The sequence below is a fragment of the Chrysochloris asiatica genome, unplaced genomic scaffold (genome assembly GCF_000296735.1).
Source record: "Chrysochloris asiatica unplaced genomic scaffold, ChrAsi1.0 scaffold00125, whole genome shotgun sequence".
Classification (NCBI taxonomy): Eukaryota; Metazoa; Chordata; class Mammalia; order Afrosoricida; family Chrysochloridae; genus Chrysochloris; species Chrysochloris asiatica.
In genome coordinates this window covers 6781753-6793596 of record NW_006408643.1, presented here as the reverse complement: position 1 = coordinate 6793596, position 11844 = coordinate 6781753, and the positions used below count along the sequence as shown (strand labels likewise).

The following is an 11844-nucleotide window of genomic DNA, read 5'->3' as shown; positions in this document are numbered from 1 at the left end:
ACCATTCCGAATGTGTCCACCTCTCCTTCCTAGTCTGCCTTACTGTGGAAGCTCCACAGAAAGCTGTCACGATGGCTGACCCCAGTGGTATTTAAAATACTTACGGCATCGCTTCTAACATCACAGCGCAGAAGCCAGCACAGGCCTGCAGACGGACAGAGTGCTGAGAGGCCACCATCCATACGTACACATGTATCTCATGTAGCGCCTCCAGGATTTCAAAGCACTTAGCATCACTGAGTAGATTGCTGGTTTTTTTACCTTAATGATCATCATCTCCCACAGGAAGGTCAGGTCCTTGTACCTCAGGACTCCTGTGACGAGTCACGATCAGGGCTGGCTGCCTGCCCCTCTTCCTGCTCACGCTGGGGGAATGGTGCCTTGTTGGAACAATGGTGGGAGGGATGGGGGTGTGTCGCCAAGTTGGTTCCGACTCATCGTGACCCTATAGGGTGTCCAACACTGTACATGGTCACTGGCACAGAAAGTCTCCTACTCTGTAGATTCCAAGTGCTGACCTTGGAGTTAGCAAGCCCAGCTCAGAAGCCACTACGCTACCACAATAAGTGGACTCTTTTAGGAGCTGTTGGTCTCTGAGGATTTATCTGTGAATTTTACACAGGACCAGTGGGTGTTGCCACACGCTTCTCAGAGGGGACCTCTGTACAAAGCTGTGAACTTAGCTACTAACTAGAACATTGCAGGTTCAGGTTCACACAGAAGCACCTGGAAGAAAGGCCAGCTGGTTTATTGTAAAGTTCAGCCATTGCCAAGTCTTGTGAGAACACAGAGCTCCACCCTGGTATGCGTGGGTCTCCAGGAGTCGGGGCGACCCCATAGGAACTGATTTCTTCCTAGTGAGGCACTTACTGTGACTCGTTTTCCTAATGAATTGTGCAAGCCTCCTTTTTCTGTATCAGTATAGGAAAAGAAATCTTCATCTCATATATTTCTTTTATTAATTATATTTAACCCCATGAAATTATTTTATCACTTTTTACAGATCTTTGTGCTGAAGTTATAACTAGTGGATCAAGTCCTCAGCAGTATATTTTTTGGGGAATGAAATACCCAGTGAAGACAAAATAAGAAGTTCAATAAAAAAATGATTCCTGGCATAATTTGGTAGAAAAAGGAAAATTTGAAAACATGGATGATCAGCCCCAAATCCAGGAAAGGCATTCAAGGTGAGTGGGGTTCACATGCGAGAAGGAAGATACCCAGCAGAGGGTTAGATTATCTTGGAAATTAAAAAAATGGTAACCATAGCTAAACAAGTCTGTACTGAGAGAATGCTCACAAGAGGAGATTTTCATAAATGTAGATATAAAACACAATTCCATTGTAAACAAACGGTGGTTAGAAATGGGTTTATTCAAACCCTCAGCCAATCAACCATTCAGGTCCGTTCCACTTAGGCACAGTGCAGAAACCCAGCCGTTCCCTGAGAGTATTAACCGTGATCATACTAATCAGTCACTTGCCTCTGCTGTTTAGGGAGCGTGGGAGTGACCACAGAGGACAGAAAATCCCTGCATGTGAAGTATGTGGGAAAACCTTTATGCATTTGTCTTCCCTTAAACTGCATTTAAGACGGCACAGTGGAGAGAAGCCGTATGAATGTAAGGAGTGTGGGAAGGCCTTCAGTTGCCCCACATACTTCCGAGAGCACGTGAGGATGCACACTGGAGAGAAGCCCTATGAGTGCAAGTACTGCTGGAGAGCCTTCAGTTTCTACTCATCCCTTCAAGAACACGAGCGAACGCACACTGGAGAGAAACCCTACAAATGTAAGCAGTGCGGGAAAGCCTTCACCTGTTACTCCTCACTCCACGGACACGAGAAGACACACAGTGAACAGAAAACTTACGAGTGTAAGCAGTGTGGCAAAGGTTTCAGTTGTCCCAAATACTTTCGAATCCATGTGAAAATGCACAGTGGCGAGAAACCCAATGAATGTAAGCAGTGTGGCAAAGTGTTTATTTGTCCCAAATACTTTCGCAAGCATGTGAAAATGCACAGTGGAGAGAAACCCTATGAATGTAAGGAGTGTGGGAAAGCCTTCATGGTTCTCTCTTACCTGGAAAGCCATGTCCGAACGCACACTGGGGAGAAGCCCTTTGAATGTAAACAGTGTGGGAAAGCTTTCAATTGGCCCACCTCCTTACAAGCACACATGAGAACACACTCTGATGAGAAACCCTATGAATGTAAACAGTGTGGGAAATCATACAAGTGTTCCAAATACTTTGAAATCCATGTGAAAATGCACAGTGGTGAGACGCCCTATGTATGTAAGGAATGTGGAAAAGCCTACAGTTTTCCCTCATCCCTTCGAGAACATATGCGAACCCATAATGGCAAGAAAACGTATGAATGTAAGCACTGTGGCAAAACATTTAATTGTTCCAAATCCTTTCGAGTTCATGTGAAAATGCACAGTGGGGAGAAACCCTATGTATGTCAGGAATGTGGAAAAGCCTTCAGTTTTCCATCGTCCCTTAGAGAGCATACGAGAACACACACTGGAGAGAAACTTTATGACATCAGAAAGAAACCCTATGAATGTAAGCAGTGTGGGAAAGCCTTCATGTTTCCCTCATGCTTTCAAAGGCATCAGAGATCACACAGTAAAGAGAAGCCCTATGAATGTATGCAATGTGGGAAAACCTACAAATGCCTTGAATCCCTTCAAGGACACCTGAGAAAACACACTGGAGAGCAGTCCTAAGGCTATAAAGGACGTAGGCGAGGCCTCTTCCACCCACAAAGTCTTGTCAGACACACAGGCAGACACATGGGGGCAGGGCCCCTTAAGAGTGACAAGAGTGGAAACACCTTCAGATATAGCAGTCCCCTTCCTGAACAGGAAAGAAAGCTTTTGTTACACATATGATACATTGCCTTTGTAATCACCTCGCCCTTAATACTGATTTCTCTCATATTAGTATGTAGTTTATGTTCCTAATGTCAGCATCTAAGAGAATACCCCGGTGGTGTGGTGCCGTGGGTTAATGCGCTGAACTGCAAGGTCGGTTTTTAATCACAAGGTCAGTGATTCAAGCTCACCAGCCACTCCTTGGAAACCCTGTACAGTGTCGCTATGGGTCGGAACCGACTCAATGGCACTTCACAACAACATGTCCTTTGATGTCACAAACTGTTAAGTGCTGAATTACTAACCAGAAGGTTGGTGGTCCCATTCTAGCTAGGGGTTCCTTGGTAGGCAGAGGGTCCTGGCAGTCTTATTCCCACAGAACCACAACCATTGAAAACCTTAGGAGCACAGTTCTTACGTGAGACACGTGGAGGGTGTCAGGAGTCGGCATAGACTCGGCCACCTCTGGTGAGCTTTTTGGTTGGATGAACTCCGTCAGCTGTATCGCATATATTAAGTGGAACGTAAATAATTGTACAGTTACATAAAACTTGTTTCAGTCTCCTTTCCATTACCATGGCTTTTGAACTTAGAGATGTTTTCAGTTGTTTTTAACGGGCACCTTGGTGTAGTTTTGTATTAGAAAATTGTTTATTTCTACTTTGCATTATGTTTCTGATATGTAGTCATGATTGTATGAGACTTTGGGATTATTCAAATGTATTTTCTGTACACTTGCGGATATTGGAATTGGCTGGTTGGACATCTACCTTCCCCTTCATCTTTTGTTATTAAAAGATCTGTCTTCCACTTTATTTGTTGTTAATCAGTATCACAGCATATGTTCCTAGTAGAAATTAGGAATTGTGTCAATATTTTGATAAAGGACAAACCTAGTGCGACTTTGTGTTTCTATTTTGATCTTTTCTTGTTTTCGTGGACCATGGTTGGAAATCTGACGTGAATTGAGTTTAGAAAAGAGAACTTGAAGCATGGTGATGGAAGGTAGAGTACAGGTGGATCCACTAAATTGCATTGCCCACATGGGTAAGGTTAGGAACTACATATCCCAGAGCCTCTTATGTTGATCCTTCTGAGATAAAGTTGATGAGAAGAGGAAGGTACATGACTGAGTGTTGGAAGGCAGAAGTGAAGAAACCATTCCTCTGCATTCTGCTGGGCCATCAAGAGACAGCAATGCTTAGGTTACAGTTACGACACTTGACTTTTCACTCTGTCGTTCAGGAACAATCTCCGTGGTGGTGGAATCATTAGGAAACGGACAGTGTGGTTGCACGTGAATTTTGCGTATAGAGATGTGGAGTTGGAGTATGTTTTGGTGAGCCTGTTTTTACCACATACACAAATCAGCAGCTGTACACGGAACACTCTGCCTTTGACTTCAGTTTCTTCCTAAGCAGCAGTGTCTGTAGACTTTTCCAGAAGCTCTCCTGTGAGGGGCTGTCGTTTGTATTCAGATACACCCTGCTTCATCCTCTGACTCAGTCTACAATCTCACATGACCCGATTTCCATTTCTTAGCGCTACACTGATAGATTGATGCTGCAACCAGATAGGCAGGGAACTGATGAGACTGTACCTACCATGAATTTATTCTTCCTGACATTGCTATGCTTGAAAGGGATTTGGGATATACATGGCAAATTGTGGGGAATTTTATGTTAGCAGCTGAGTGCTGTCTTTGAACTATAAACCCATCATGTTTAATTAATTTTATATATGATTAAACATGTTTAATTTCTATTTTTTTTATATGTGGTTCAAAGCAACATAATTTTTAAATAATGTATAGCGATAATTCTGTACATATTAGCTTTAAAAGTCATGCATAGGTTTGATTGTGTGTACTTACAAATCCCATTGTTTATGGTTCATTAACTGTTTCTCTGAATAAAATGAAGTGTTACAATAGTCTTTTTTGATTGTTAATGCTTCCATGTATTTGTATCTATTTTTCTTTATATATGTTAAACAGTATTAAATACAGACAAACTTTTTGACTTTTTTCTTCCTGCTGTGTTTTTCTTTCATTTCCATAAGTACCATCTTGTATATGATTTTTGTTCATACCAAGCAGTGAAATCCCACGTTATGGCTCATGCCAGCTGCCTGCAGCCTGAGGAATCCCGGAGCACACCTCCTTTTCTTACACAGACCTAGAAACCACCTCCCAGGAAGGAGCCCTGGCATTGCCGGATAACATGTTGGGAGTGGATCTGACCAGTTTGGTAAAGCACAAGAAACAAACGTTGTGTACTAAATTGGAAGCAATTAGGAAGGGTGAGTGCTTAGACTGGGAATCTAGTTGGAAGCTAAAGCTGTAACTGGGAGGCAGCATGAAATCATCCCCCGTTGTCCAGGATCGAATTTCATGGGTCTGTTTTACACTTTGTGCAATGGCCTAGAGTGTCTCCTCGCTCAGGGACCATCACGGAGTGACTGTTTGTCCCCTCACCGAATGGCGCTGTCATGTGCTGCTGGTTTCTGAAGCTATCTTTGTTCCAGAGGGCTGCAAGTCCAAGGGGAAACCGTTCATATCCCAACAAGTTCCATTTGTCCTGGACGCTTTCCTGTTTCAGAGGAGGACAGGTACCACACAGCATATACCATTGCCTCGTCTTCTTTACTGGTGGTGTGGGCTTGTCCATAATACCCCACCTCTAATCGGCCCTCTCTGCTGCTTTTGTTTGCGGATGAGTTACGGAATAATGTGATCAGAAAGAGCCCTGGTGGTCAGCAGTTAAAGCACTTGACTACTGACCGACCCAGCACAGCTCGACAGAAGAAAGACCTAGCAGTGTGCTTTCATAAAGACGACAGCCTAGAAACCCGATGAGGTAGTTCTCTGCCACACAGGGTGTCCATGAGTTCAACACAGTGGCCCCTGTCAAAACATAGGAGGTACCAACCATGCCTGCCTAAACCTTTTCTCCTCATCTTGGGTTCCATAAACCCTTCCATGGCCACACACAGCTCAGACAGCATACTCGTGGTTATTGGGTGTACTAGGGAAGTTAACAGGTAACAATTTGGGGTCCGGAATGCTCAGGTCACAGGTGATCCAGTCAGCTGCTGATAAACGCCTACAGGACACACCACGCCACCAGACGCCTCAGCCTGAAGGCACTTGGGTGTCTGGAGGCACCACATTCTACGAGCAAACTTCTGCCCAAAGCCCCTCAGCCTTACTTGCTCTGTAGGCTGGGAAGTCGAGTGTTGTGTGTTATGTTCTGGTTCTTGGCCCTGTTGCAGCTGCTCCTCTGCCCCTCCTCCGATGTCACAGCTTTCTGTCCTTGGGTCAAGGAGGTTCAATGTGCAGACATCTCGAGGTCCAAAGGACTACCTCCCTTCCTGACTCCTTGATGGACATGAGATGGCTCATTTTAAGCCCACATTATAGAGTTCCAAGTTTTCACAATTACAATAAACTCTGTTAACATCCACGGTAGTATCTTTTCTCTACCCAGAGGCAGCAGGGCAAGAAACTTTGGTGGAAGTTACAAATTATGTTTAGAAGAAACCACAGCACCTAACTTTGCAATAGTGTTAATGGGTTCGAATCCCAAAGAAGGATGATGACCACTATCATGTCCAGTTTAGAGAGTTTCATTGGTACAGCTATAGCCGGGTGGCAGGGAGACAATAGATTCTCCTAAGTCTGCCGTCCTGCAGGGAAATGGCTGCTAGTTTATACATGCTACCTTACTGGCTCTGGTCTAGGGGCTTATCTAAAGGAATTTGCTGAAGTAGGGAGTACAGAAGCAAAAACAGATTAGTTTGCTCACAGGAAACTAGATAACAATGCAGGGTCAGTGTGAATAACAAGACTGTAAGTCAGTTTACATAGGTAGGATAACAAGACCATAAATGAGGCACAAGGTACATTAACTACTCTAAAGAAAGAATGTGGGGGGTTCATAATCACACAGTAAACACCACCTGTGAGGCTTGTTTCTGCCCTATCTGCCTCAAGGCCTGGGAAATTATGCTGGCTTTAGGGATTCTGAGTTTTAACAAGGAGCTCTATTGTTTCAAATTCACAATTTAAAAAAAAAAAAAAAAGGAAGCGTATCCTATGTTATTGTTAAGTACCCTGGAGTCAGCTCCGACTCATAGTGACCCGGCACCGGTTTTCGGGGCTGTAAATCTGTACAGGGTCGCTATGAGTCGGAACCGACTCTATTGCACACAACAACAAATCTTTACAGGAGCAGAACGCCTCATCTTTCTCCCACGGAACCGCTGATAAGTTTCGAATTGCTGACCTTGAGGTTGGCAGCCTGACTCGTAGCCACTACGCTACCAGAGTATCCTATACATGTAATATAAGGGAAGATGACATTCACAAGGGAAATTGTTAAATGCCATCTAGTCAGTCTGACTCACCAACACTGTATCAGAGTTTTCAAGGAGTGGCTTGTGGGTTTGAACTACCACCTACCTACCTTGGGGTTAACAGTCCAGTGCTTATCCTACAAGGCCACACCAGGACTCCCACAAGGGGAATACTGTTCAGAAAATGGTAACTGTGGAAAGGCAGAAGAATGCAAATGTAAACATTGAGAAAATCTCGTTCTCACATAAAATGACACCGATTCAATGACGTTTTAATGAATTTAATAATGATAGATACTTGTGCCCGATTTCCTGACCCCCACAAACGACTCTCCTCGAGTATGCAATCAGCAGAAGCCTTTATTGATCTCAGGATAACACAGCATGCGGTGGATCTGTCATCTGAACTGATGGCGACCCAGAGAGCAGGCATGCAGGCCTTTTTATAGGCAGTCAGGGGAAGAGTCTCGAGATAACATGCAACTCTCAAGCTGATTGGTCCTTGTTAGCTATTTGAATTTCATTGGCTCTTATTTGGGGAAGGTTGCTAGCTTCAGAAGTTTGGCGGTTAGACTGGGTCCTAAAGGTTGCTGGGAAGGAATGCCTTTAGGGAAGGGAAACTGATTTTTTTTAAAAGAGGAATTTTTTTTTGTTGGGGTCTTTTGGTCTTTCAATTCTGAGAGCAAACTAGGAAAAAAATGTTTCTTCTGAAAAATCATCTATGATATTACCCTTTTTTTTTTTAGTGCAGGTATTAATAACAACAGGCCAAGTTCCCACTGTGGCGCCGCAACACTGTTGGACCCCAGGTCCCGGGATACCAGACTTTTCTGAGTTAGCTAGCGTTCTCTGCACACACCTGTGTCTTTGTTCAGGGAAGAGACGCAGGAGGAGGCCCGGGAGCTGGGGGTGAAGCCAGGGCACGCCTCCGTCAAATGCAGAACTTGCTGAGAGAGGGGCGGAGCATCTTTCCCTTGTCCAATGGTAGGGCCGCTTAGGTCACTGTGCAGAGACTCTGGGAGGAGCTGCCAACACTGCCCAATCGGTAACTTGTATGTTTCCTTGGGGGCGTGTCCTGCAGCCCTGCTCAAACCTAGTTGTTCTGCCACAGCGCCGAGGCGAGTTTCTGCTTCCCCGCTTGTCCCTGTCTCCCCTGGGTCCTGGGAGATCAAAGCCGGAGATGGTGAGCGCTGGGCTGGGTATCCGAGGTGGGCGATCCCCAAAGTGGACTCTGGGACCGCGGGGCCTTGAGGAGTGGTTCTCTTTGGGCGAGCTCACTGGGAACTGAAGGGAGGGACGCACGCTGATCTCTTGGGTTTATGAAGAGTGGAGAGTGGCTCATGGGCTCCTTGATCCCCTATGGATCTAAGGGTTGTTGAGAGCAGATGGCATTTGGGGAGTGACCAGGAACTGTGGAGAGAACCAGCAGGAATTTTGTAGGTGTAAGGAAAGAATCTTTCTTGACCAAACTTTAGCCTGGTTTTGGGATCCATCTAAATTCACCTAGGCCTTAGCTTATCAAAAGCGTGACTAGGCCCAGCTGCCAGGAAATTTTAGAGAAAAACAGTTAGTTAGGTCAGGCCGCCCTCAGAATCATTGGAATTTCCCCAGTTTCCCCTCCTATGCAATCAATCACCGCAATAGCAAAAGCCAATCCGTTTATACACACTGCAGCTGATGAAATCCTATAAAAGGCAGGGAAACTAACAAGCCAGGGTCGTCTTCACCTCCCTGTGGAGAGGCTTTATGAAGGTAGACCCCAACGCATTGGAAAAATAAACCTCTTGCTATTGCATCGAACTCGAGTCCTGTTGATCTTTTTAGGGGTCTCTCACCAGGATAGGGTCCGTGTTAGGGACCTTACATAGGGAGCCGAGTTGCTCACAAAGCTTCAGATGCCCTGGATTAGGAAACTGACACCCGGGACTCCCACCGCAGCAAAGAGGCTGGTTTTCAGTGGTGTCTGATGACATTTTTTACAAGGGATAGTTATCCCCTTTTTCAACAGTGTTAATCAGCGTGCAGGTGAGCTATAATCTCAGCACCCTAGCGTTCACCCCTCCCCCCCAGTTCACCAGGTGATCCCATGTCTTGATAAAAATATCAAAGGGGTTAACTCTCCTGGTGCCTGTCTGTGTGTGAAATAAAATTCTCAATGCCGCAAATAGACACAGTAAAATCGGAAGTATCTCGGCAAGGCAAAGTCTGAAGATGAATCTCACCCCATTGGCTAGGGCTTCAACCATGCAGTCTTGTCCTTACGCGATTGGCTAATGTTAATCGTTAGGGTTATGAAGAAGTTTGGAAAGCTATCTATTGCCGGAAGTGGCCTCAGCTGAGAAGGTCAGACAAAATGGAGGTTTCAGCATCTTGATTTTGAAAGAAAAGGTATAGATGCCCACATCTGGCAGTTACTCTTTCAAAGGCCACACAGAGAGGGGGCAATCTTCCAGGCTAGGCAAGACCCTTCTAAAAGGATCTATTTAAGAAACAACAGGAAATGGGGGCGGGGCTGTCTCAGGATATAGTTAGAAACCAGAACAGAAAATGGGGCTATTCTCAGGAAGTGTTACATTATTCTGTTAAATTCTCAAAATGTTTTCAAGGGGAGTCTGGATTAAGGACTATTATAAAGGTTGAGGGAACCTACCTAAACTATCACCCTGTGAAAATCGCTGGACTACAAAGTCCCTTTGGAACTTCAAGGTCTGCGGTTCAAGCTCACCAGCCACACCTTGAAAACCCTATACAGGGCCTCTCTGGGTCAGAACCCACTCACTTCACAGCAACAACATACTATTTTAAGTCCAACAGTAGCTTGGCCTTGTTGTTGTTGTTAAGTGCCGTCGAGTCGGTTCCGACCCATAGCGACCCTGTACAGGGTTTCCGAGGGTGTAAATCTTTACGGGAGTAGAAAGCCTCATCTTTCTCCCGCGGAGCGGCTGGTAGTTTCGAACCGCTGACCTTAAGGTTCACAGCCCGATTCGTAGCCACTACGCTACCAGAGCTCCTTACTACTTAGTAAAACAATGTTCAGCCTTCGGGATTCTACTGTGGGGTTGTTTTTTTACTGTCTCCGCAATTTCAGACCAGAAATCCCAAAGGTCAGATACAGCCCTGTATTAGGGTAAATTGTTGCCATCTAAACACTCAGTCATGACGCCAATGAGGGTTCAGTGTGGTCTTCTGGAACCAACCCACTCTGCCGGTGACTCCAGCCTTGGAGAGTCATTTCAAACCAATCCAAGCTTTATTAGTAGAAAGCCAGCAGTCTGGAGGACGTAGAGAATCATTTCTCAACACCGTCCTGTCCTTCACAAAGAGCAGGCACATTATAGAGTGAGTTCATTTGGATGTATACACTTCATCTATTTTAACATCAAGATTGCATTCTTTGGAAAAACAGGAACAGTAAGGCAATAAACTTCTTCAAACATTCTACCTTAAGCTAATTTCTGAGATGAGATAAGTATCTGGGTGGGTTTGGTGGTGATGGTGATGTGCCCTGGAGTCAGTTCTGACTCATAGCGACCCTTTACAGGGTTTCCGAGGCTGTAAATCTTTAAGGTAGCAGCAGAAAGCCTCATCTTTCTCTCCTCCGGAACAGCTGATAGTTTCAACTGCTGACCCTGAGGTTAGCAGCCTGATTCGTAACCACTACGCTGGGTGGGTTTGTTGTTGTTGTTAAGTGCCGTTGAGTCAGTTCCGACCCACAGCGACCCTGTATAGGGTTTCCGAGGAGCAGCTGGTGAGCTTGAACCATCAACCTTGCAGTTCAAATGGCTTTGCAGTGTGGTGCATTAACCCACAGCACCACACCGTGTAAGCAGATTGTGTTCTCCTCTGTAGCGTAGTGGGTTACAAATTGGACTGCTAACCTCAAGGTTGGCAGTTCAAAACTACCAAAGGTGCTGTGGGAGAAAGATGAGGATTTCTGCTCCTGTAAAGATTTACAGCCTCGGAAACCGTGTTCAGGGTCACTATGGGTTGGAATCGACTCGATGGCACTTAACAACAACAGGCGGAAGGGTCAGAAAAAAAGAGGAAGGACCCCAGCATCAATGGGCTCAAGCATGGCAATGATAGTGAGGTAGGCCCAGCTTTGGGCAGTGTTTTCGTTATGCTGTGCATAAGGTTGCTATGAGTCGGTATCGACTCGATGGCACCTAACAACAACAACAACCTGGTGTGGCGCTGTGAGTTAATGCACCAGACAGCAAAGCTGTTTGAACTGCAAGGTTGACAGTTCAAGCTCACCAGCTGCTGCTTGGAAACCCTATACAGGGTCACTATGGGTCAGAATCCACTCGAAGGCACTTAACAACAACAACTGGCTTGGTGTAAAGGTGCCCTGGTGTGGCGCTGTGGGCTAATGTGTCAGACCGCAAAGTTGTTTGAACTGCAGGGTCAGAGGTTCAAGCTCACCAGCCACTCCTCAGAAACCCTATACAGGGTCTCTGTGGTTCAGAAGCAACTCGACAGCACTTAACAACAACTGGCTTGGTGCTGTAGACTTGGACTTCTTAATAATTGCCCTAGAATGTGTGCTTAATTTCAGAAAAATTATTATTTTTTTTTTAAGGTTTTTATTGTGGATTGAGTGAAAGTTT

The 11844-nt window shown here is 45.3% G+C and overlaps 1 protein-coding gene across 1 annotated transcript in view; it reads left to right on the top strand.

Moving 5' to 3' along the window:
* Positions 1-1678: 1678 nt before the first annotated feature.
* Positions 1679-11844, top strand: part of LOC102834588 (zinc finger protein 709-like) — a 32142-nt gene continuing 21976 nt past the window's right edge. Inside the window, exons 1-3 of the mRNA XM_006869051.1 lie at positions 1679-2567; positions 5054-5127; positions 5305-5488. Of these exons, the coding sequence (XP_006869113.1) occupies positions 1679-2567; positions 5054-5127; positions 5305-5488 (1147 nt within the window). The remainder of the gene's footprint in view (positions 2568-5053; positions 5128-5304; positions 5489-11844) is intronic.